This window comes from Erythrolamprus reginae, chromosome 1 (genome assembly GCF_031021105.1).
Source record: "Erythrolamprus reginae isolate rEryReg1 chromosome 1, rEryReg1.hap1, whole genome shotgun sequence".
NCBI lineage: Eukaryota > Metazoa > Chordata > Lepidosauria > Squamata > Dipsadidae > Erythrolamprus > Erythrolamprus reginae.
In genome coordinates this window covers 304,364,101-304,391,590 of record NC_091950.1, presented here as the reverse complement: position 1 = coordinate 304,391,590, position 27,490 = coordinate 304,364,101, and the positions used below count along the sequence as shown (strand labels likewise).

Below are 27,490 nucleotides of genomic sequence, written 5' to 3'. Positions count from 1 at the left end.
TAGTTAGTCAAGTAGCATTCATGATATTATTTCCGTATAATAACTATTTGGGAATCAATCAACTGAAGACTGAAGAATCCTGCCTTACAGCAAGATAAACAACAAAAAAACCCACCCAGTTTTACAAAGCAGCTCTAACCGTGCTTCATTGATAATTCATCCCATTCTGCACAGTACAAGGAGATGCAGATTCTATGCGTATTTACACAGAAACGAAAAAAATAACTCACTATTTCATTCCCTGGCACACAAACCCGTTCGGCGCTAGTAATCCTTTTTATGAAGTGTCACCGCGTTGCAAAACGAAAGCGATAAACTCCGCGACCCTCCCAGCCCGCGCATTAGACGCATAAGAAAGAAAAAGCCTAAACCCGCGCTTTATTTTTTTAAAAAACAACACCTCGTGGTCCCCCATCCCGAGTTTTGCGCGGTTAAACAAACGGCATTTGCAATTTTTTTAATGTCCTTGTGTGGAGCACCGACCCAATTCGCCTGAATTAACAAAATAGAGTGAACGGCGGGCGGGCGGGGGGGAGGAATCCTAACGAATCTGGGGCTACTGGGGACCGCGTCCGGCGCGACGGCTGGCCATCATTGACGGCGAAACTCGAGGACCTGTAACGCTCCGCTCAGTTCGCACGTTCGGATCCGAGGGGAAAAGCGGACCGGAGCCTCCTCCGTTACTTCTAACGGAAACGCCTTCCACGCCCAACGTCAACCGCCTCGCCTTGCCTCCTTCTAAACCCCGCCCCCTTTTTTCCCCTCCCGTAACGTTTCCCCCGGCTCCGCCTACTCTGTGATTGGCCCGGCTCGCTCCTTCCCCGCCAAAGGGGGCCTCCCCTTCTTTTAGCTCTCTCTTGGCTCGGCGATCCTTTCTCTCCTCAGTTCCGCACTCCGTGACCGGACAAAGCGATTGTTCTGCTTTACCTCGCGGGGGGTCAGGCGGCGCCTCAGCGGGGAGTGACAGTTGCTCGAGCGGGGCGCCTTCTAGGGGACCGCAGGCGCTCCGGGACCCGCCTGCCCCCTCCGCCCGTCAGTTACCTGACAAGCCAGCTTTGAAGGCGCCGGCATGGCCAGTTCTAGAGAGAGCGGCGGTGGCGGCGGCAGCAGTCGCCTCAGGAGCTGACAAGAGTCTCCGCTCCATCCCTCGCGCGCCGTCGGCCGTTTAAGCCACGGGTCGCCACCGCCTGCCTGCATTCACCGCCTCCCGAGCGGGAGTCGTGTGGTGGTTTATTTTTTTTCCTTGCGAAGGAGAGGCGGCGGCCGTGGCGGCGGCAGGGACTCGAGAAAACTTCCTGTCGCTGGGGAGGGCGGTGAAGTTGCCTCGGGCAGCGGCGGCCCGAAACGACGGGCGCGGGCTAGTCCCGCTTCTCGCCCGCTCTGAGTGGTGGGGCTGGGGAGGCGGCGGCTTCTGCCGCAGGAGGGGAGCCTGGCAAACGGGTTGTCCCGCGGCCTCTAGCAGTCGGTCACCCTCTGGCAGCCGGAGCTTGTCAGTGGGGCTGTCATGCCAGCCGTCAGTTTGCTGCCGCTTTTCGGCAGCCCCGCCAACCCGGGGGCTTTGGGGGGCTCCTTAGGCGGCGGCGGTCCCTTAGGGGGCCCCGGGAGCCGAAAAGGGCCCGGCCCCAGCGGTGCCTTCCGACTGACGGAAAAGTTCGTGCTCTTGCTGGTCTTCAGCGCTTTCATCACGCTCTGCTTCGGGGCCATCTTCTTCCTGCCGGACTCCCCCAAATTGCTCAGCGGCGTCTTCTTCCACTCGACCACCCTCCAACAGCCGCCTCCGCCCGCCCAGGGCGATCCGCGCGTCCCGCCACCGGCGGTGGGTGCGGGGAGTAGCAGCAGCAGTTTCGGAACCGGCTCGGCGGCGGCGGCGGCGGAGGAAGCGGCGGAGAACTTAGCCAAGATCCGCGAGGATCACGAGCGCGCTTTGCGAGAGGCCAAAGAGACCCTGCAGAAACTGCCCGACGAGATCCGCAGGGACATCCACCAGGACAAGGTGAAGCTTCTGCAGGACAAGTTGGGCCGGGGAGAGCCGGGGGCTCCCGGATTGCCTGACCTGCCTTTCCGCAAACCTGTCGGGGCCGTCGGGACGGAACCCAGCGATCCCGCCGTCCAGCAGAAAAGAGAAAAGATCAAAGAGGTGAGTAATTACTGCAGGCGCTCAAATTATACAGCCCTGTATGGCTTCTCCATCCGACCTCTGGGAGTAGTTGTTCGTTATTCCCCTTTCTCCGAGTTGTAAGTGTGCTTGTTTATTTGCACTCTTTTTAATATCTTTTCTTGGTAATTCGCGACCTTCAACACCTGCTTCCGCCGCTTGTGTTTGCAAGCGGTTGAAACAGCTACTGTACTGTGCTTGGGTGCGGTCCCGTGATGGGCATGTCTTTCGACGTGAGCAGAAACTTCTAATGGGGGATAGATGGGACACGTGTCACTCTGGGAAAATTGACAACGTGGACAAGTCTTCGGAGAGAGCGAAAATTGGACCAACCCATTCTTTCTGAAGCCCTTCGTCCAAAACGGAAGCACGGCGAACAAATTATAGGGATTTAGTTTTGATCTCTATACAATTGGGAAGCCACAAGCTAGAGAAAGTGGGATGAGGAAGAATGATGCCAAAGCCGGAAGAAGGGGAAGAAAGAAAATGTCTTGCCTATTCGCTTTAATTTTGCGGTCGGAAGCAACTACTGTCAGAAAGGGTGGTGTGTGTGTGTGTGTGTGTGTGTGTGTGTGTGTAACAATCCAATATGGTATGGTATGCCAGAAGATACTTACTTCTGTGATCAATTGTCCCAGTAGATTCAACCCACAATTGTAAAATTTAATGGATAATGAGGAGGGGGGGGGGGGGTTTACTGAAAAGTATAGCAGCTTTATAAACTGATTCCATTTGCATACTAGTTTTTGAACCATAATTGTTTAATATTTCAAGAGAAATTTGAAATATTTAAACTTTAACTACATATTTTAAATTAATAGACTCAACCCTAAAATGTTAACTGGTGGATATCATTAGCTAAGAATATAAAAATTGTTAAAAGTACAGTACTATTTTACAACTCTACATTGTCCATTTTCTAATGCTATAAAGTTTAGAGCACTGTCCTCCTCATACCTTGGAATTCCTGGGTGTTTTCCCCATGACTAATATGTTCCTATCTGAAGTAAAAGAAGGAGTGTGATATTGTTTGTCTGCCACCTGGAGTGAATTAGTGTGCTGGACAAACAATCATAGAATAGTCTTTTAAACTGTTACTAAGAATTCTATATAGGTGTATCTCATGTTTGTTCATTGAGGGGTATTAAAACTCTTAAAGCTATAAAGAGTTTAAAAGAAGCCTTTATGTGAAACAAAACACCTGCAAGTGAAGCAAGTTATGTAGCAATAAATATGAACAGATAGGTGTTTACAAGTAAGAATAATAAATATTGTAGAAATTATTTAGTGTGTCATATAGCCTACAAATATACTATCCTATGGAATATAAGTAACTGGGTGCACTTGCAATAAGATCTATTTAGTGCAAAGATCTATTTAGCATAATATATTAAGCAATATATTCCATAAAATGTTTATGAAGTTAAGTACCACTTTATTCATGCTAAGAGTCAAAGGAGTCAAATAGAAGAATTGTGTGAACTCCTAGGAAGGAACATCTAGAACAAATTGCTATGATTTGTGCTATCGATAAAGCTATGTCACACGATAATTCAGGGTACAGTATATTATAGGGCATTCGATCTCTGATTTATAACTGTTTTCTGAACTTTGGAAAAGTAAATAGAACTGATAAAATATTCTAAAGATTGTATGTAACATTAGTGATGGATTACATGCATGCCTGCTCAAGTTTTCAAGTTTTCTATTTGGGAAATTAAAGATAGTTAATCTCTACAGTTGGTCTACCTTTATGAGATTAAACTGTTCATTAAATCAGCAAAGTTTCAAATTAAAACTGCTACTGCTATTTGATTGGCATATCTAGTAATTCCATGAATCTGATATGGAATTGCAATACCATACTTGTGAGGCATATTTATATGATAAGAGCTTTTTTCAGACATTTCTGCCAGTATTAGTGAAAGATATTAAAGCTGTCTTCAAAGCTGTCTTAGAGTCATTATCAAAGAAGTTGATGAAATTGTATATGTTGTGTTCATGAATTTCTGCCTAGAATTTTTTCTGTCTCAGAACAGATTTTTTTTTAGTAGTGCAGACTACTTCACTTCACTCTTTATCTCAGGAATATGCAGTGTGCCAATACTACGTTGTACACTCTAAAATGCTACTATCATACTCTGTAGACATGTGGGCACTGTGAAGTTTACAAAGAGTAGCAAAAAAAGGCAGTTCTTCTATAGATGTGCATCTATCTGCAAAATTACAGTGGCAAGACATTCCTCAAGCATAAGAAAACAGTTCATTTGCCTTAGTAGTTATCTAATGAGAAGTACAATATATAAACCAAAATATGCGTAGTTGAGTCCTCATTGAATTTCATGGGGTCTCTTAATGAAGCTGGAAGAAAATATATGACATGTGGAGCAGTAATTTTTTATTGTTGGTCTAGGAATGGGGGGGAAAAGAATCTGAAGATAATCTGTATGACTGTTGAAGGAATAAAAACATTGGCAAAGCAAATGAGGAATAAAATCATTTATAAATCAAATAAGGTGGTACTTGTGATCCTACTACTGTTCATTGCAATAAATGAACACCAATGTGGATCTTGATCCGTGCAATGTCATCTACTACAGAACATTTTGCTTGGTCAACATTTTCAAAATGTTGTCATGAAGGCTTTCATTTTCTTATTGTCAGCATATTTTCCATTGGAAAAATATAAACTGTATTTAGGTTGTTTAGCTTGGGTTGTCTAGCCTGGGTTCTCTTTAAGTGTAATTTAATGCAAAATCCTGAATATGTGAACATAAAGATAACCTCAACAACTTCAGCATTTTTGATGTCTGTGTCCCTGAAGTTTCCTTTACGTTCGTGTCAGTTTTAGGGAAGTACAGTAATTTGGATTGCTTTCTTTGGCATGGGAGGGGGAGTTTTGTACTCCAGAGTTGACTGTTGTAGAAGTTGTAAAAGTCCCAGGTATTCCCCCTAGCCTAGACTGTAAAAGTCTATAAAATTTCCAAACCAAAGAAAAAATACTTTTAAATATTCTTTATCAATCTAAAGTCATTTTGTATGATTGCTACCTGAATAAGAGTGAAAATTTGTTTTAATGGACTAATTGGAAAGAGGGTTTGTCCATTATTCTCCTCAGGGCTGGTAAATTGAAAAACATGTAATTACAGCAATCCAAATAACTTCATTTGTGTTACCTATATCTGCATGATAATGTTGTTTATGTCATAATATCACATTATGTCAAGAATATCATTTCCATAATGCTATTACATAAAATGTTGTAAACTGATGCAGAATTTAATTCACTGCATTGACATCTGGAAAACTGACATTGCAGTGATTTTGTCTTGCCAGATTATCCTTTATGTAGTTGATCTATAGATTTAGTACCGTAATTGGATAAGTGATTTTGCAACAGCCAGACTATAAATAAAGCATTCAGGTTATAAAAGGGCTTCCTTATTTGTCATTGTATCTGACAAAGTTTTTCTTCCTATGTAAACTGCTACTTTATTTAAGAGTTGGCTGAAGTTTGGGGATTAGTGTAGTATTCTGTAGACAAAAAAAAATCATATATTGAAATCTAAAACGAAGTATTTAGCTGTAGGACATTATCCATCTAAAGCAGTGGTTCTCAACCTGGGGGTCGGGACCCCTTTGGGGGGGGTCGAATAACCATTTCACAGGGGTCGTCTAAGACCACGGGGAAAGAAAAATTTCCCATGGTGTTAGGAATTACAGCTTCTATTTGTTGCCTTGGAATATATTTTTACAATTTGACCAATCAGGCGTTTACACTGAGGGTGTCCCTCTGATAAAGGCTGCCCCAAGTCTGCGGAGAGGGGTGGCATATAAATCCAATAAATCTAATCTAATCTAATCTGACCTTCCTATCAATCAGCTTAAAGCTCTGTTGGGATAATTGGCGCTAGACTTATGGTGGGGGTCATCACAACATGAGGAACTGTATTAAGGGGTCACGGCATTAGAAAGGTTGAGAACCACTGATCTAAAGGGAGGATATTCCATCAATATAGGCTCTTTTAACTTTTCAGAGTTCTACTATGATCGGGAGGTTTCATGATTCAGGATAAAAGTAACATTTTTTCTAGATCTTGAGTACATTTCATTAGTATTGCTTCCTGCTTATTTTTGTTCGTTTGTTTAATTTTTGGGAATATTTCTTTGAAATATATCATATAAACATCTTATAATCTTGAGCCCAATCATAATAAAACTATATGATACAGTCTTACTCTGTTCATATAAACTTTGAAAAACTCACGTGTTCAACAAAGCTTTTTAGAAAGGATGCATTGAATATACAGTAACTGGAGAAGAATACTTTAGAATACACTTCTTGAAGTATAGATTAATGGTGCTAGTAGAGACAAAAAATATTCTTGGGCATTTATTCAAGAACGTAAACATGTTATTTTGATGTATAGTCATTCCAAAATTGTTAACTTATTAAAACATAAAAACAAATTTTTTTCCAATAATTAGCTTTCTAAATGTTACAGTTTTGGCTATAGTTTTATAAGGTTTCTAAGGCTATTAAATTAATAGAGCTGTGCAGAACAGTGAGGGTCATGGCAAGACTGCAAGTGAAAGAGTTACTTTTCAAACTTTGTCACCAATCTCTTTGCTTGAAAATTCAGAGCAGTCTTATGATAGCCTTCTAGCCCAGGTTTAATGCATCAATTTATCAAATAAATAAATCTGTATGGGCAAGCACAATGAACGTTGCTTCTAAAGCTACCAGTTTGTCCCTGAAGTGAAGTAGCTTACCTCATCGCAGTCCCAGCCAATTCTCCCAATGATTTGTGCAGCCATAGCATAAATGCCATAGCATTTAGAATCTTTAGAAATAAGCTAATGTAATCTTGACAAAATACTAGCAAAAAGAGTTCAAACTCTACTAACACAGTAATTTAAATTTCAAAATAGGATGTTTATCATCGGAACAAAATGGAATTTACATATTTTGACCTGATTTGATATTGCCATGTGATAATTTAATTACATTTCCATTTGGCTCAGCCATCCCCCAAAACCCCACTAAAATAATGTAGACACTTGACTCTCCTTTTTAATTGTGAATCTCTAGAAACACAGCTGTCAGGAAATGTGCAGTATCATAGCATGAGATACTTTATCACTCCAGTGGTTCTTTGTTTTCCCAAGATACATACATACATACATACATACATACATACATACATACATACATACATACATACAATCATATCCATAATTGGGTAAAACTAAAAAATGATTTATGTTTATTTTTGCATATGTACAATTAGGATTGAATTTTCACTTCTCTCCAATTGGTTATTCCTCACCTGCACTAGAACATATTGTATAATGGTTTAGAACTAGAATACAGGGTTGCTGTTGTTGCTTATGTCTTCAAGATATTGTTGACTCCTGTTGACTGCCTGGATCTATGTCTGCAGTTTTCTTGACAAGATTTTTAAAAATGGTGTGACATTGCCTCCTTTCTGGGGCAGAGAGAATAGTAATAGCCTACTGGCTTCTTCCCAAAAGCAGGACTAGAACCCAGTCTCCTTGTTTCTAGCCTGGTGCCTTAACTACTGTATCAGACTGAATCTCATACAGTTCAGGATGATGCTTTTTAGGAGCTAGGTAAAATTACTTCCAAACATATTTTAGACAAGAGTTTTACTCTATATCGAATCAAGTCAACCACTTAATTATTAGAAATAAAATATCACAAGGTTATTGACAATGACATAATATTTCATTGACTAAACTTCATCTGCAGACATATGTTTAAGTATTTTATAATATGGCATAGCTAACTGCTGAATAATTATTAAAATGCAACTTTCCTGGGAGCTGCTGTATAAAAAGAAGATTTAGGCTTGCTTACATGGTTCTTGTTCTCCACCCATCTGCAGCTTTGAGAAATGCAGTGCATGTATAAGTTTACAGGATTAAAACTAAAATGTCAACATTGTTATCGTTCAGAAATCAGTAACACCTTTATAGCGGTGGTTTATCTATTAAATTTATATAACATTTTTTATAATAATCACTCAAATTGCTAAAATAATTGAGTAACTTTAATTATGCTTAATTAAATTTAAATTTAATTATGAAAGTTTACAGGAAAGATTAAAACCAAAACAAAATAAACCAAAATCAAATTCATAATATATTTCTTTACCAAGCACAACAACCTTAGTTTTCATTCAGAAATGAATGAAATATAATGTAGCAATGAACTTTAGTTCATTGCTACATTATATTTTTCCTGCTGTAAAGAGTTTCAGTGTTCTCTCTAACTATTTCTTTGCTGTCAACATATTAATGTACAGTATTTGTACTTTGAGAAGAAACAATCTTATACATACTTCCTTCCTTCCTTTTCTTGACAATGCAACAGCTAATGTATCCAAGTCAGTAACAATTCACGGTTTACCCATATTTGTTTCCGCAAAATAGTCATATATAAATCATCATGGAGTTGGTATTGACTTTGGAGACCTATCAGTCATAATTATATGTTATTGTCATACTTTTTTTTCTGAGTTAAACAACATAATACACAGCTCAGAAAAAGAATAAAAGTAAGAGGCAGCATTATTCAGTATACTTACCTGGCATCTTGTTTCCAAATTTGGCTCTTTGCTACCTGTCATTTTCCAGACAACTGCTAATATACCTTTCCAGATGAAACCTCTAAACTAATCTGCCTGTCTTTTATGTATCTAATCTCTTTCTGTAACAATAATATCATTGTTGGCAGAGACCCAATCTTCATAAACATGTACTTATAATTATATCTGAATTTACCATTTTTGCTGAGCTGACATCTATACTTGAGCTTTTTCTACATTCATGACTTCAGTTTTTTCCCCCCTTGATATTATCATTTATTGAATGTGTTTCAGTTCCTCTCTTCAACATATCTTTATTAATCCTATGCAAGTCTCTGAAATATACCTCCAGTATATCTTACTTAAGCATAATTTCAAATAATTTAGTCATTTTTGTTTCAATTCTCTTCACTTTGCCCTTTTAACCCACTTCCAAAATCCTTTCCCCCGCCCATCAAATTCTGCATTTTTCCTTTTAATTTTAAGCATTTCTTGTTCTCTTTATCTATAGCTATACTTTTCTGTATATCTTTCTCTCACTCTCATTTATTAAAACATTTATTTGCATGCTTTTTTCCCCTAATCCTTACCCTGTATATTCTACTTTTACTCATTTCCTTTTTGTAAGTGGGAATACTTGTAAAAAGCCTTTCCAGTTATCAGAGAAATGTTATTACTGTATTTTTCGGTGTATAAGACACACCTTTTCCTCCCTAAAAGAGGCTGATAATTAGGGTGCGGCTTATACTCTGAATGCAGCTGTTTTTCAGCCCTAACTATCTGCTAACAGTCTTCCCAGCTCTTACCTTGCAGGCTCTTATATTGTTTCTCTCTACAAATAATGTTTTCTAAGCCCTAAATCTTTGCAGGGTTTTTTTTTCATTACTCTAACTTGCTCTGAGTAAGTTTCTTTCCAGCCCTAACCAGGTGCTAAGAATGTTCCCAGCTTTTACTAGCCTGCAAGCTCTTTCATTGTTACTATCTGCCAAGAATGTATTCCAAATCCTGTCTTTGTAGGGGGGGGGGTTTCTTTGCTTTATTTGCTCCAGTTATTTCTTACTGGCTTGCAAGCTCTTTCATTGTTGCTCTCTCAGAATAAAAAAAAATTAAGCCCTTAACCAGGGGATAAAATAATGTGCTGAATCTAACCAGACTAAGGACGCTAGCCAGATGAATACCTGGTAAGCAGATTCTTTTCCCTATTTTCCTCCCCAAAAACTAAGGTGCATCTTATACTCCGAAGAATACGGTATGTAATATAAAGCTGATTTTCTATCTCCTTTTATAAATCCATGTTTTTACTATGCACTCCTATACATCCCCTCATTCTTTATATGCTGTGGTCATCAACAGTTGGCCCTATGAATATTAACGTCCACTATCCATCATTCCTCTGGTCAGCCAAGATTTTGATATATTTCTTCTCTTGGCTCTTCCACCCAGGAGGAAAGCTAAGAAAACTAAATAGAGCCATGCAGATGTTGTCACTTTTGTTGTTATTCTGCAGCCACAATCTCCTTGGTTTCTCTAAATAATTCTGAACCACTGTTTCTGGTTGTCAACTTCGGTCCCAACTTGTTAAAATAAGCAAATCACAGTAGTGATAATAAACAAATCATGAGCAGAGCCATCTGGATTAATTACTCATCACCCACTAGGAAGCAGAATCCAGTGAGAGTGATTGAGTAATATATAACAGCATGCTTTTTCTTCCGAGTAATCTAGAATCCTGTTCAACTGTTTGTGGAAACACTTCCATTATCACTTCCCTGTTAACAAACATGAAATAATATTATATGGTTGTAGACATATTTTTAACTCAAAATGTTTTCTATTATGGCACAAGTTTTAGAGTATTTGGGTTAATTGCATTCTTCTATAGGGAAAAGGCAAACCTTAGTGTGGATTAAAATTTAGCTCCTTGCTTCACACTGAATTGTTTCCCTTGTATTCAACTACATGGTATAAAATTAAGAATCTGAATAGGATTTTACTAATATTCTTGTAAATCAGTTTTAATTAATGCTCTACTATAAATATATACATGAAATTTATTGTACAAATACACACCAGAAGAGGGTGACAAATAAACTGATCAACATGTTCTGTTTCTTGCAAAGCATGTTACTGAGATATTTTTTTGCTGCCCAGACTCAGGAATCCTAACTATACATGTATAGTCGGACCTTCTGTTTTTTTTATTATACATACACAACTATCTGCTATAATAATTGGACAAGAAAGCAATAATTAAAAAAGTATATTTGTTTTTTATGATATTTAGTCATATGGATTTTTACATAATATATTCATTTTTTTAATATTGTTATTTTGTTGCTCCATATCCCCAGTTGCTTTGGTGAGATAGGTGACTGTATAAAGTTGAATAATAAATAAATATATGAGCCCACGCCATCCTTATGGTCTATGCCAATTATAAGGCAAAGGGCCTTTCAGCACATTTTTGCTGCATGTATTAAAAAAGAATTAATCCTTTTATTGCTATATTGATTAGGTCAGGACTTACAGCACAAATGAACAGAGTGTTATAAAAAGTTAAAACGTTACTAGATGGGATTCTTCACAGTTCCCAGAGAAAGATCAGATATGGATAACCAGAAGTAGACAACTTCACTTCAGGTTGTCTTTAAGTAATTAGGAAATGTTTCAGGCAGAAACTGCATTGCATTTTAATTTCTTTGGTCTGTGCATGTTCTAACAATCTATTCAGTGTCTGCTGTGACCTAGGCTTCACCAAATCATGAAACAGACTCCTTGTCTTGAAAAAAAAACCCTTTTTATTTGGCTAATATGAATTCTTAACATTCACATCCAGCAGAGTCCCCGCAAACAGTCTTTCAAGGATAAATTGCAAACATACCTTATCAGTCCTTGGATAATTGCCAAGCCAATAGCTTCTTGATCCAACACTGAAGAAGGAAATAGTTGCCAAGGAGTCTCTGTGAGGCACAACTCAGATAAGCCAATCTTCACATGAATAATGAACTAATTTTCTCCTGCTAAGACCATTCCCATTTCACTCTTATTTATTTCCTACGGGAGGGCACTTGTGCTTTTACTCCAGAGTCAACCTCTGTTCCTTAATTGTTCCCTTCTCCTGAAAAGCTCTGCGCATACGCACATCGGGAATAGACTCCAGCTCTTCTTCAGCCCCACTTATCTCCAATTCCAAAGGTAGTTGATAATTGTTGGACAGCCCTGTCCCCATCTCTGCTTCCAATGCAGAGCACTCATCAGAGCCTTCCCCAGACTCCAGGACTGTCCATATGCCTCCCCAACCTCCTCACTGTTTGAGTCTGCCACCAGCTCTGCTGGCTGCTTAGAGCAACATATAAACTGCATCAAGTAAGCAAGTAAATGATAAGTAAATCAACAATATTATATATACTTCAGTCTTTTATTGCATAGATGACGTTTGTGTGAAAACACTTCATTGCTTCCAAGTCAAAAATTCTTAGAGGTCAGTAAAACTCAGAACCTGGGTGGAAAGTACAGTTGGAGAAGGAGTTGGAGGGAATCTCAGCAATCAAACTCTGGCTTCCCAGGGCAACACATATTCAAGAGACCAAAATAAGAGACTCTGCAGTCCTGAAATGGATAGGGGAGAGGAGGAAAAGGCTCAGGATAGCCACACTCTGGGATCTCCAAGATTCTATTAGTGTAAACCAGGGATGTCAAAGTCGATCCCATCACGGGCTGTATCCGGATTTTATTTTGCCTTGGGGGACCAGGGTGGGCATGGCTTGGGTGTGGCCAACTGGGTAGGCATGGCCAAGATGGGCCAGGGCAGTATGGGCCAATCCCTCCTGTCTCCAGGATGACTCTGCAGGACAACTAGGCCTATTGTAGGCCAGATCTGGCCCACATGCCACGTGTTTGATATATTTGATGTAAACAAATAAAGAATAGGGCTCAATTGGATTTGAGCCTAAGCCTGATGGAATTGTAACAACCCTGTGCTATCTTATGATCTTGGGATTTTCATCATTGTTCTTCTTGTTAAGCCAATTTACTAGCCACTGTACATTGTAAATTGGCTCATTCTACATTTTTGGTCCTACACATTTACATCTGTAAGATTTAAAAGTTGAGAAGTGTGTTTGCATTTCTCTTTTTTTTCCCTAGTAAAGTTTGATCTTTCTTGCTCTCTTTGGAGATTGGGAGTTGGTGAAAAGCTGATATCTCCACTTTGCACTTCTCAATGCTATATGATAAGGAGACAATGTGATAGCAATTTTCTTCTTATTTTCCAAATAATCAGAAAGAGACTGATTAACAGAGAATACACCAGGGAGTGTCCCCTTGGAAGATAGGTGATAAAATGCCTGCCAAGCTGCTACTTCTAAGAAAGAAGCAGGGCCACAGTATAAGAATCACTCAAGAGGGTTAATTTGTATTCTCGTATTTTCATGGGGTTTTGTTTTGGTTTTTTAAAGTTTATTTCAGACATTTAATTTGGATCCCAGGAGGATGCCATTAATAACTTAAACAGTATTATTTATTAGAGGGACTAACAAAACTCAGGAAAAAGTGGAGTAAACAACCACAGATCCACATCCCCACAAATACTTCATAATTCTAGCATCTGGCAAGCAATAAAGGCACACATCTGCAATATATTTAAGCGTTCTGGAGATTACTGCCTGCACGAAGAATCAGCAATGATAATGTTCCTGCAGCTTGTTTAATGTTGGCAAATCCCTCCTTTTTCTAATCTCCATTTAGCTGTGTTTTATTCTTCATTGTGAAAAGACAAAAGCTCTGTTTGTGTTTTTAGAGCCAAGCTGAAATATCCCTCCTTTATAGCTAGTTCTAGTTCGAGTCTACGGAGAGGGGTGGCATACAAATCAAATCAAATCAAATCAATCAATCAATAAATGATAGATAGATAGATAGATAGATAGATAGATAGATAGATAGATAGATAGATAGATAGATAGATAGTTCACTTGTGAAAGGGAGCTTGACAATTATTCAAAAAGCCACAGAAAGTTTGGCAGAATGTTGTTCCTCTACCTGCTCAAACAAACTTTTCTACCTCCCATAGTGCTTTCAGGTGGTAGTAACAATGCATGATGATTGTATTAATGTGTAGGATTGACTGTTGCTACTGTAACATTATTATCAAAACGTGCCTTCCTTGAAGAAGAGATAAGGGCAATGTTTTCTATTTTGATTAAAAAGTATTCTGGTCACCTCTGAATTAACTTCTGCGATGTCATCATACAGCTAAAATTAATTCAGAATGATACTTTGCTGACTTATTAGTGATACTGTAATTTTAGTGAGTATTCCAAAGGTTTTTCAGATTTGGGGTAATTCTTTTTTAATAGCAGAAATATTTATCTTCAAATATTTAGTGTAGATTAAATATGTTGCTTCTGGTGTCCTTTTGTTTGTTTGTTTTGCTTTATTGTTGCAAACCTATTTTGAAGTTGAGTCTTAGGACTAACAATGATGAATTTCATTGATACCATTTCAGATATATACATTCGCCATTTATCATACTTTTTGGTGCAGTACCTTTAATGTTTTGTGCAGTCCTTAATAGCCTATGTGGCATCTTGTTCTAAAATAACTGAGCAGGTTTAATGCTTACTTGAGAGACTATTAGAGAATAGTCTTCATACATATCAGACATTAATACAATTTAAAATGTCCAGAGATGTTTCACCAGAAGAGTCCTCCACTCTTCTATTTGCCACAAAATACCTTATGCCACCAGACTTGAAATTTTGGGCTTAGGCAATTTAGAACTACACTGTCTTAGGTCTGACCTAAGTGTAGCACATAAAATTATCTGCTACAATGTCCTACCTGTCAATGACTATTTCAGTTTCAACCGCAATAGTACATGAGCACACAATAGATACAAACTTAAGGTAAACCGCTCCAGACTTGAAAATTGCAGAAAATACGACTTCAGCAACAGAGTGGTCAGTGCCTGGAATACAGACTCTGTGGGGGGGTTTTCCAAAATCCCCAAAACTTTAACCTTAGACTGTCTACTTTTGACCTCACCCCATTCCTAAGAGCTCTGTAAGGAGCATGCATAAGCACAGCAATGTGCCTACCATTCCTTTCCTAATGCTCCCATGTACTCAAAATCGTCTCATGTTATACTTTTAGTGTAACCTTATATATGTTTGACAAAATAATAAATAAATAAATAAATAAATAAATAAATAAATAAATAAATCATCAGTCACTCTCTCAATCAATTTCAGATTGGTAAGATAGACTGGAAGTCCAAAGGCATAACAGATATAATATCTGCAATCATCTGGAAACAGCAAATACTTAAGAAACTTGATTTTCCCTTATTCCATAATTATTCATGAAGGGAAGAGTAATATATCTCTTCTAAAAAAAATTGTATATTCCATGAAAGACATTCTTATTGAAAGTATAAGTGGAATTATATTGCTTTTAAACAGCAGAACAAAATAAAGACAACTCTCCCTCCCCATTACAATGTAGTCTCAAATCCTGTCCTAAAAGGAATTCCAACCTCTTTGGTAGGATTTTAATTGCCTGTTGGATGATGATTGTAGAGAGGAAAAGCATCTCATTAAAAGAAGTCTTTATTTAGTGGCTGCTTCCTTTAGCAACTGTTCCATTTAACTACTGTTTGCATTTGTGACAATGATGGGAAAATAATTTTATGAACAATCCTAGTTTTTTCAATCTTTGCAGGTCTCCGAACCAAAATAAATCAGAAGTAAAATCATAAACACAACTGGCTTTCACTTAACAACTGTTTAACAACTTAAGACAAAAATGATCAAGCTGCCAGTGCCAGTTGTGGTCACTATTTTTACAGCCGCAGTTGGATGGAATCAAACACTGATCCATAGCTGGAGGCCATCTAAAATACTCTATAATTGTTTTTTCTTTTCTTACAATGTAGTGAACTCTCAAAAAATTAGGTCTGATATCATGACCAACCTCTTGCTGCCTCATGATCTTCACATATATTGGTTATATTTATCATACTTAAAACAAAAAATTAATTATGAATAGAATAGAATAGAGTAGAATTTTATTGGCCAAGTGTGATTGGACACACAAGAAATTTGTCTTGATGCACATGCTCTCAGTGTACATAAAAGAAAAAGATACATTTGTCAAGAATCATGTGGTACAACAATTAATGATTGTCATAGGGGTCAAATAAGCAATGAAGAAACAATCAATATTAATAAAAATCTTAGGATACACGCAACGTTACAGTCATACAGTCCTAGGTGGGAGGAAAAGGATGATAGAAATGATGAGAAAAACTAGTAGAAATAGAAGTGCAGATTTAGTAAAAAGTCTGACAGTGTTGAGGGAATTATTTGTTTAGTAGAGTGATGGCGTTCAGGAAAAAACTGTTGTTGTGTCTAGTTGTCTTGGTGTGAAGTGCTCTGTAGCGACGTTTTGAGGGTAGGAGTTGAAACAGTTTGTGTCCAGGATGCGAGGGGTCAGTAAATATTTTCCCCGCCCTCTTTTTGACTCGTGCAGTATACAGGTCCTCAATGGAAGGCAGGTTGGCAGCAATTGTTTTTTCTGCAGTTCTGATTCTCCTCTGAAGTCTGTGTCGGTCCTGTTGGGTTGCAGCACCAAACCAGACAGTTATAGAGGTGCAGATGACAGACTCAGTGATTCCTCTGTACAACTGTATCAGCAGCTCCTTGGGCAGTTTGAGCTTCCTGAGCTGGCGCAGAAAGAACATTGTTTGTTTTGCTTTTTTGATGATGTTTTTGATTTTAGGTGACCATTTTAGGTCTTGAGATATAAGCCGTCAGCGCCCCCCCATCTTGCACTATCTCTTGTTTGACCTGATGACCTCCCCATTGGGGAAAATTTGCTATAATGTCTTATCCCTTATGACAGTGGTTCTCAGCCTATAATCTGCAGACCCTTGGGCGGAACACATGTTGTCACAGGGGGTCTGTGAAGGATTGAAGAAATGTTATGATTTAAAAATATTTTAAGTCTTGGATCTCCATAGCCGCAAAAAGTATTTAAAAGGATCAGTGGTGAAGAAAAGGTTAAGATATTGTAAATATGGCTGGTGGAAATTGCACAATGAGATATAAGAGATCTGAGAGTTCAAGAGTTCTGCAAGATTTATTTTGGTTCCAAACACTTACAATATGTTTGAAATAGAAATCATTGTCTAAAACCAACCTAGATATAGTGCAGATGTAGTTCTTGTCAGTTTAAAATAAATCCTACATCATCTGTTCTTGCTGCTAAAGTGCTATTGAGTGGCAAGCGAGAAATGGTTATAAATTTGCAGGTTAAGTATTAAGAAGACATTGAACCTGGCACCTACTGAGATAATTGCAGTGGCTTGTTTGGTCTATAAGGCTCCTTTCTGTTCATTAGAAGAGGTAATAAAAGGGGTGTTGGTCTAACCTGATACGCCTCTTCTAGGAGTGGTGGATATAGCATCCAGGAACAAATTAAATCCCTCTGCTCTCTGATTGGACTGAGTCTGTCAAAGCTGTTTAGGTGACAGCCTTGTTGCTATTCCTTTCAGTTTGAAACAAAAAAGTGAAGCAACAGATTCTGTTGTGCCAGAATAAGGTAAGAGATTCCTCCTGAAAAGCCTGACTAAAGTGAGCAGGGCTGGATGCTATACCCACTATTTCTAGAAGAGATGTATCAGGTAAGACCAATGCCCCTTCTCCCTCATGATGGATATAGCATCCAGGAATGGGACATACCAAAGTTGACTATCCAAATGGGTGGATTGCTATACTGTTGCTGGGGCTCTAGTCCCTATGACCTGCTGCAACACTCTCCTACCAAAGGATGCTTCGGCCGAAGCAAAGGCATCGACTTTATAGTGTCACACAAATGGAGACAGTGAAGACCAAGTAGCCATGTAGCAAACCTCATTGAGGGATGCCTGGGTAGACCAAGCTGCCAAAGCACTCCTCGTCAAGTTGGTGGTGATGTGAGATGGTGCCTGGCATGACTGAAGTTCATATACCTTAGCTATTGTAGAACACACCCATCAGCCGACCATGGATGGTGTCATCTTATGGCCCATGGAAGCTGGTTGGAATGAGAGAAATAAGCGATTCCGACATGCGAAACCCAGCAGTCCATTTCATGTAAATACACAGGATGCTTATTTCACATCTAGAGTATGGCAGTGTTTCTCCACAGGGTGAACTGGCCATGAACAAAAGCTTGGAAAACAGTCTCCTGCACCCAATGGAGCCAAGTATTCATGACGGATCAAATCAAATGATCACTTTGTTGGCATGGAATGTACACAAATCAGACCAGATTGACAACGCTGCCAACTGAGACACTCTCTTAGCTGACGTAATGGCCACCAAAAATGCCACCTTGGATGTAAGGTGGCGCAAACTGGCCTCAGCAGTTCATAGGGCGAATCCATCAGGGACTGCAACACCTTGGGAAGATCCCAAGTAGAGTAGTGGTGGATGACTAAAGAGGCAATGTTAGTGGCACCCTACAAGATGCATTGGATATGAGGATGATGTGTCAATGAACAATGGTGGTCGCAAGACAGAACGGACACCAATGCCGCTACCTGTCTATGCAAGGTCACCTATCCAGACCATCCTGGAGAAAGTGGAGGACATTAGTAGAGGAAGTCTTAGAAGGAACAATGGCCAACTTCACACACCACCCACAAAAGGTGCACAGGTAGCATCATAGATGCAGGTAGTGAAGGATCTTCAGGAGACTTGCATTGTATCAATGACCCTGGCTGGAATATTGTTCATGCTTAGGGCAACCTGCTCCAGCACCAGGTGGTCAATTTGAGGGTCCGGGTGGGCCAGTGACCCCTGGGTAAGAGAGTCTGACTGCTGAGAGAACCTCCAGGTTGGAGACACAGAGAGACAATCGGCTTGTATATTGTCAACACCTGAGATGTGGTCCATCCAAAGGGAGAGAAGATGTTGTTCTCCCCAGAGGGCAAGTTGATCGGCCTCTGTCATTAGGGCTTGGGACCAGGTGCCTCCTAGCAGTTGTTGTGCACCTTGTCCATCATCACTAATACATGATAGCCTGTCGCCAATGGGCTGAAATGTCAAAAGGACAGATATATTGCCCAGCCAATTTATACTCCATTTACAGTTCTGCCCAGTCCACTGACCTTGGACCATATGCAAAGCAATGTGGGCACCCTAGGCCATCAAACGTGCATCCATTGTCAGAACTAATCTATCTGGTTCCCAAAACAGGCTGCCATTGGAAAGAGCCTGAGATCCCCACCAAATGAGAGACATAATGATATGTGGTGGAAGATGCACCCTGGCTGGAAAAGTGCCCCTACCGAACTTCTGAAAAGCCAAGAGAAACCATTGGAGGTCTCAAGAGTGAACATGGGTGCAGAGAACAATGGTGAAGGTGGACAAAATCTTGCCTAATAACTTGGTTAATACAGTTATCTGCGCCAAACAGTTTCTCTGAATGGCGACAACCAACTGTTGAATATTAGCTTGGTGGTCAGATGAGACAGTAGTAGTGGGAGACAGGTGGCTGTTCTCCAGATTTATGGTAAACTCATGGTGCCTTGGGACCTAGATGGTTGGCTTGTAAGTCATCAAGAGCCTGGAAGGACGACTGAATTAATAGGTCATCCAGGTAACTCTGAACATGCATGGGTGTGGCCCTTAGCAGCACAGTAAAAATCGCTAACAGTTTTGTAAATACTCTAGTGGCCATTGCCCTATATTGGTAGTGAGTTCCAGTGAACTGGAATCTCATAAACTGACGATGATGCAGGACAATAGGCACATGTAAATATAGCTCTGTAAGATCAATGTAAGAGAGGCGATCTCCCTCCCTAATATCCTCTTAAGATAGTGGAAAGTGCATGTATCTTGAATCATTTATAGATGATGTAACAGTTCAGTTGTTTGAGATCAAGAACTTCCATCCATCCTCCTGAGGTCTTTGGGACCACAAACAAGATCGAATAGAATCCCTGTCCATGCTGATCCTCAGGGATAACTTCAATGGCATGGATATCCAGCAAGTGCTGAATAGCTGTCTGTTTGAGGATCCTCTTGGCCAGTACTCTAGAGACCAGGCAGCAGATACAAAACCTCAGGGGAATGCAATGGCATTCAAGAGAGAGATCTGATCAAATGGTCTCTTGAACCCAAGCATCTGAAGTGGACTCCTCCCATCTGTCCACAAAATAGTCCAGCCAGCCTCCGATGGGGTGCTCGGGGTGCATTTGCTGAGAGCACTGGAAAGAACAACCTTCTCCTTGAAAGGGCCATCAGGATTTAAAGAGGTGATCCTGTTTAGGACGGTCCTGGTATTGCCTAGGCCTCTGACTATGAAAACCTTGGGACTGCTAGGAAATGGCACCTGAATAAAAATTTGGTCATATAGTCAGGATTTTATTTTGCCTTGGGGGACACCTGGTCACAGAAGGCAGGATCTGTTTGTACTCCTTGGTTTCTGTCAGCAACGGATCGAGACAATCACCAAATAGATGATCTCCCACATAAACAGCCATTGCCAGCCACCACTTATAGCAATAGGAGTCTGTGAGCCGTCAAAGAGGCGCCAATGGATTGGGCTGTGGCTATTAACTTATTAATGTCCTGTCAAAGGCAAGCATCTGCTGATGGTGTTCTCTCCTGCAACTGGTGAAGCCAGGTAAGAGATGTCCAAGAGAAAGAGGACGCTGTCGTTGATGCACAGATCGCTCAAGCGGCAGACTGGTGTGCCCACTGAAGGGACTGCTTGGACCAACGATCCTCAGGACATAGTGATTCTGCCAGATCCTGGGCAGATTGGACCATATGTGCAGCGCTGCAACTGGTGCATCCACAGAAGGAACTTGTAGAGTCTGGCCAGGTCTGGGGCCACATTGTACAATTTCTTTGCAGCCGATGATGGGTTGGGACCCATTCCGGGGAAAGACACTGCCTGGAAATAATGTCCATGAACATTTTTGGTGATGGAACCACTTCCTTTGAAGCAGTGCATCCCAACAAAAAGTGGTGATGGTCCACTGATGGTTGTTCAGCAGCTGAAATATGGCCAGTTAAATGGAAGTAGCAAAAGCCAACTACAAATGGTACTTGCACCCTTTACGAGAGGAAAATGGTCCCCAATAGTCAGCAATGCATGTGGCTAAAGGTAAAATGGCTGATACCGCTCATCCAAGGCTCCTCAAAATGGTCCCCACTGTAACAAAATGGCTGCCCTACCTCATTGTTGTGCAGCCATCCCAGCTGTGGCGAGCAATCCGATTAGTGGTCAGTTAAGCTGTCACTGCCATCCTACCCCCAACTGTAGCCTTTTGCTGCTCCAGAAACTTTTTGGTTCTCTTGAAAGCTACTTGATGGCATGAAGTCAGTCAATAGACTAAAATCACAAATAATTTTATGCATAAAACGTCAGTGAAAGGCAGAATAATTCAACAGGCTAAAGAAATACTCAGTAAATAACCAACTATGAAAGCAGTACAAAAGAGAGGTTTTGGTTCTTATTTTCTGAACAGTTAATTAAGATTGAATCCATTTGCATTTTTAAATCAAGTGGAAAGGAGAAAATTATCTTATAGTTCACAATTTTAAATGGACCATCTCCTCAAAGGTCATCTCCAGAATAATTGCTGGGGTGTGACCAGACAGCTTCTAATTGTCTTTGGCAGACTGTGTAAGCAGAGATTGTAAAGAAATATAAGCTAAGTTCTAGGCAATGAGCCCACTGAGCCTATAAACTGGGAGAGTAAATGGGAATTGCAAGTCAACTTTAACAGGGGAAGTTTAAAGGGAATAATACAAATGTAGAATTGAAAGTTACCAGAAGAATCACCTCAAACCAGCCTCCAGCAGTTTGTGCAATTAAAATATCTACAAGAAATGGCTGGTCAGTCTCTTTTAAAAGCTCTGCAGAATTGGAAAATCCACAATCTCCTTAAGTAGACTGCCTATTGCAGCACAAATATTTCACTGTCAAGACATTTTTGTCTTATAATTCAACTAAATTTTGATAATTGCTGTTTGTACACAGTATTTCTAGTTCTAGTTGCTGTGGACTCTTGAAAATATGAATTGAAGTTGGAAACAAAACAAAATAAAAGCTGGCTGCTCTTGATTGCTTAAGGGGGAAAAAGGAACGGAACCTGTGGTTACACCTGCAAGCCAGTATGTATGGGTTTCCACCTGAGAACATCCTGGCATATATAAACAACAATTATAAGATTATAACACTAGTTCAAAAAGAGCAGCAAGCAACCATACTTTAACTGAAAGATTAGATCACAGAAAGAAGGGCATCACAAGAAGTCAACAGTGAAAAAAACAGTAATACATAGAAGCAAGCTCAGTGAACAAGAACAATATAGTAATGGATACAAGAAATGTAGAAGATATTCTGCCTTGTAGGAACCCGAAAACAAAAGTATTGCTAAGTCCTTGTGAAGATTCTGTGCTATCCAAGGACCTGGACATAGTGTTAGTATAGTAAATATATAGAGAATTACTTTATTATAAAACACATCTTCCCCAAATAACAGTATTGCTCTGGGTTATCTCCACATTTCTAGGTGGTGATGTCACATGAATATGTCTTAAATACTCTGTCCTTTAATATTTGTTATTTTAATACTCAGTTCAAACTAAAGTCTCAAAACCTTTAAAGTAACATACAAGTTTTGCCTTTCTCCAAATACTCTTTACTCGTTGGGATGAGGTGCTCTTTCAGTGTGATTGCTCCTTTCCTAATTGCTACCAAGCTCCAGGCAAGGTTCCAAGGCAGGAGTCTTACCAGGATAGGTTGTTCATCGTAGTTTATGGTCCCAGCAGGTCAATGAAAGTCCTCTTGCCTGCTTGTCTCTTGCCAATCTATAGACGTCACCTCTACTTCCTTGTCTCTAGGCTGTGGGCTTTTATTTTTCCTGCTATGTACACCCCTCTTTCCGCTCTGCCGTAGCATTTGCTTTGGTAGCTCAAAAGACAGGGAGAGGTAAAGCTGCCTCTGGAGATCTGCACATCCTTGAAAATATCAGGGTGTGCATGTCTGAATGGATGAGGAAAGTGCAGAGAAAATGTTTATGCCTGGTTGCAGCTTCTTTTCCAAAGCATAGGCTGAGAACATTCCCTCTCAGTCCTAAGCCTTTGGAGGAAAAAGGAAAAACAATATGCTGCAGAACAGCAGACAAATTAATGAATCTATAAATGACAGAAAGGATGGAATTGTTCCTTGCAAAATAGGTAGGCAAATAGGTATGAGAGAGGGTGACCCAGTAGAACAAACCAAATGTGTTCAAAGTGAACCCAGAGGCTTAATATATATTCTCAGGTAGGAGCAAAGGATATACAAAAGTTTAATGGTCAAGGCATTAAACTAGAAACAAGGAAATCAAGGTATGAAGCCAACTGGGTGGCCTTGAGCCATTCTCTCTTTCAGCCCTAGGAAGGAACCATGGCAAAACATTTCTGAAAATCTTCCCAAGAAAACTGCAGAGGTAGGTCCAGTCAGTTGCCAGCAATCAGCACTAACTTCTGACCTTGGCCAACTGTGTACTAGCATTGTAGTCTCCTGACTAATGTAACATTGCTTATGCAAACAAATAAGTAGAGCCGAAGTGGTGCAGTGGTTAGAGTGCAGCACTGCAGGCTACTTCACCTAACTGCTAGCTGTAGTTCAGCAGATCAAATCTCACCACCTGCTCAAGGTTGACTCAGCCTTCCATCCTTCAAAGGTGGGTAAAATGAGGACCCAGATTGTTGGGGGCAATATGCTGATTCTGTAAACTGCTTAGAGAGTGGAGAGCTTAGTGCTTAGTGAGCACTATGAAGCGGTATATGATTCTAAATACTATTGATATTGCTATTAACTGGAAGGCATTTAAAAAGGACCAAGGATCAGGGATGTCCAAACCCCTCCCAAGACCTGCCAAAGCCACTGATGATTTTTCAAATGTGCAGTATTAGTGGGAAGAAAGTGTTTTACAGAGCATGGGAACATGAACAAAGCATCTCTTATCAGATTGCTAAAACAGCCTCTTACAGAAGTGAATGCGCCCTGAAAGCTTTTCCCAGATGGTTTGTCTTTACTTTGTAAAGAGAGAAAAAGGAAGATACATGGTCCATAGAGCAGACAGCCTGCCATCAATACAAAAGAAGTTGATTCTTCTTTCTGGTGAAATGATTCTTTTGGTCAAAAAGGATATAGGAGTTTTGCTTTGTTCTCCCCCCCCCCCCCCCAGATAAATGTTAGCATTTTAAAAAAAAGCAAACAGAGAAGCACTGGTACATTATTACAGCGCAAGCTGCCAGGAAATAAATAACCAGGAAATAAGATTCTTACAGTGCAAGCTGCTATTACTAAAGCATATCAAAAGATCTTGAGTAAAATATTTAAAAAATAACACTAGTTGGAAAAATATAATGTAGCATGCAAAGTTTAATAAGTTCTACAAATATGAACTAGAAGTGTAATCATAAAAGACAAGTGAGAGAGCTAATTTAATAGTTAAAATATCAGACTAAAAATGGAATACAGATGTTTCTAATGCTGCTTTAGGCACAAGGTCAAATGGATGACTTTGAGCCAGTTCACTCTCTCAACCCTAGGAAGAAGAGGATGGCAAACCACTACTAAAATATTTATTTGTTTATTGTTGTCAAGAGAACTGCATGAACCTAGCAGGTAGTCACCAAGACTGACTGGTGAGATGAAAATAGATCGAAATGACATGTGAAGGTTAAAAGGATTGGAAAGACTAATCTGTAAAAATTGGCATCTAGGGCAGTGATGGCGTACCTTTTTTTCCTCGGGTGCTGAAAGACCGTATGTGCTGGCCATCATGCATATGCAAGTGCCCACACCCAAAATTCAGTGCTTGGGGAGGGTGAAAACAACTTCACTCACCCCTTGGAGACCCTCTGGAGGCCAGAAACAGACTGTTTCTCAACTTCTGGTGGACCCAGTAGGCTTGTGTTTTGCCCTGCCCAGGCTCCAAAGGCTTCCCTGGAGCCAAGGAAGAGTAAAAACGCCTTCCCCCATTCCCTGGAGGCTCTCTGGGAGCCAAAAATGCCCTCCCAGAGCCTCTGTGAGGGCCAAAAACTAGCTTGCCGGCACACACATGCACGTTGGAGCTGAGATAGGATAACGGCTTGCATGCCAGCAGATATGGCTCCCCGTGTCTGATCTAGGATATGCTTAGGATGGAGTTTTCACCGTAGAAATATCTGAGCTTTGATTAAAAAGATCTGATCAAAGTTCTGTGCTTCACTGTAAAAGGAAAATGAAAACAATACCCTGCAACACTAGTTCCAGTAGTCCTTGAGCCATGATGGCACAGTGGTTAGAGTGTAGTACTTCTGATGATCACCAGTTTAGCAGATCAAATCTCACCAGGCTTAAGGTTCACTGAGCCGTCCATCCTTCTGAGGTTGGTAAAATGAGGACTCAGATTGTTGGGGGCAATATGCTGTCTCTGTAAACCACTATGAGAGGTTAGTGACTATGACTATGACAATCATTAAGTGTTGTACCTCATGAATCTTGACAAACGTATATTTTCTTTTATGTACACTGAGAGCATATGCACCAAAGACAAATTCCTTGTGTGTCACACTTGGCCAATAAAGAATTCTATTCTATTCTGTTCTGTTTTTTTATTATATTATATTATATTCTGTTCTTCTATTATATTCTATTATACAGTATTCTTCTATTATATTCTATTATATTTTATTCGAAAGCACTATGAAGTAGTATATCAGTCTAAGTGCTATTGCAAAATTTGGCCTGACCTGCTACTTTGAAGGACATAATGAGATAAATTATGGACAGATATACTGTAGTTCTTCACTCAAGAAACTTGTAAATATACAAGCATGAGATAAACAATAAAGTAACTATTAAAAAGACATGTAATTCTAAGTTGCATGAACAGAAGCATATCCCAAGTTGTAAGAATTCCAATATATTCTGCACTTCTCAGACCTGACCTTAGTTTTGTTGTCTAGTTAAGTGCTCTGCACTTTAAGGATTCAATGAAACTTAAACCAGGTTGAAAGAAACTGAGTCTATCTACTATTGAAAAAAAGAAAACTGAAAGGCCATAGGCTGAAATATATTTATATGCATATAGTTATACTGACATATATTTGTATGCATATACAGTAGGTATACTGTTCTGTATTATCTCAGAATACAAGACAGAGGAAAAAAGGATCCCTGTTATATGATTTCAATTTCTATCATTAAAAAACCCCTCCCAATCATAAGAGCCATTTGACAGGAGGATCCATTATACACCAAGATGATTGTCTGCCTTTCATTAGTACATGAGTATATTCATGTAGAGGCTAGGCAGACATCTGATCTAGAGAATCAGATGTTCAGATCTGTTTAATTTGAATTTCTGTACTCAGCAGGACAGTTGAGTTTAACAATCTAGCTGAATATTTCTCATTCTGTCACTCTAGATAATTAGTTCTTCAGCCAACACTTCACTTAAATGTTTCATTCAAAAACATTTTTTAAATGAGACTATGCTGAGTATTCTTGAAATCCAGCCACAGTACAATATTTCTGACTAGCAGATTTCATATTGGAATATTTTATCCGAATCCAAACTTTTACTGCAGAATGACTTAACGGAGTGCATACATTGCCAGTTTTAAATATAATATGAATACCATTTTCCATCAAACTCAAGTAGAAGCAGGAAATGATATATATGAGTTGAATATTGCCAAACCTTCTCTCAAATATAGAATGCTAATAGACTTTAAAGAATATATAAACATGGAAGATTAGAATTGATTTATGGAAATAACCTTATCTAGCATCTTTTTGAGAAATTCTTTAAAAAAATCTATTTTAGTACTCCATTAAAGTTGCTTTCTGCTAACTTGGAAATCAATTTAATAAGTTTAGATTAGAATGTCGATGTGTTTTGGAGAACAGTACCTGATCACTTAGCTGATTCTTTTGTCAGATTATTTTCTTAATTCAGTCTTCCTTGGCTTGTTGCCCTCTAGTATATAACTTTAATTTACAGAATTCCCACAATAATAAAAGAACATCAGAATGAGAAAATTTGTCTTGGTTATTTAAAAATTAACTTGAGTGAGACAATCTCTGTACTATTGAGCTGTTTTAGCTTTAGGTTTATACAGTATATCATTTGAGACATCTTAGCCCAAATTATATAGTTTAGTCCCAACTGATATATAATGCTTGAACAAGCACACCTTTAAAATACAACACGTGTATGCATCTGTGCTGTGTGGTGCATGCAGGAAAACAATATGTAGTTTAGAAATGGAAAGATAATGCAGTACTTGAAAGGAGGACACAATTCTAGTGACAGAGCTTAGGTTTTAGCATTTTAGAGAAACCATCCCAGTTTTTCCAAGTGCTAGGATGCTCTTGCTTCATATCCTATCAGTGCACCTGTCACTGCTAAGGAAAACAAGCAAACAAAATTAATTTTGGGATAATGGGAACTGATGGCAGAGAGTGCTCTTCAAGAAGAGAGATCTTTCAAAGGTTTAGGTTTAGGTTTAGGTTTAGGTTTATTGGATTTATATGCCGCCCCTCTCCGCAAACTCGGGGCGGCTCACAACAATAATAAAAAACAGTACAGTACACAATACCAAATCCAATGCCCACCCATCCAGATTCCAATTGAAATTAATAATCTCATAAAAAACAGTATATATAAAAAACAGGCACACAG

The 27,490-nt window shown here is 39.6% G+C and overlaps 1 protein-coding gene across 1 annotated transcript in view; it reads left to right on the top strand.

Annotated features, from left to right (window-relative positions):
• The first annotated feature begins 796 nt into the window (after positions 1 to 796).
• MAN1A1 (mannosidase alpha class 1A member 1) overlaps positions 797 to 27,490 on the top strand; it is an 83,598-nt gene continuing 56,904 nt past the window's right edge. The window contains exon 1 of the mRNA XM_070733435.1: positions 797 to 2,137. Coding sequence (XP_070589536.1) covers positions 1,505 to 2,137 — 633 coding nt within the window. The 5' untranslated portion in view covers positions 797 to 1,504. The remainder of the gene's footprint in view (positions 2,138 to 27,490) is intronic.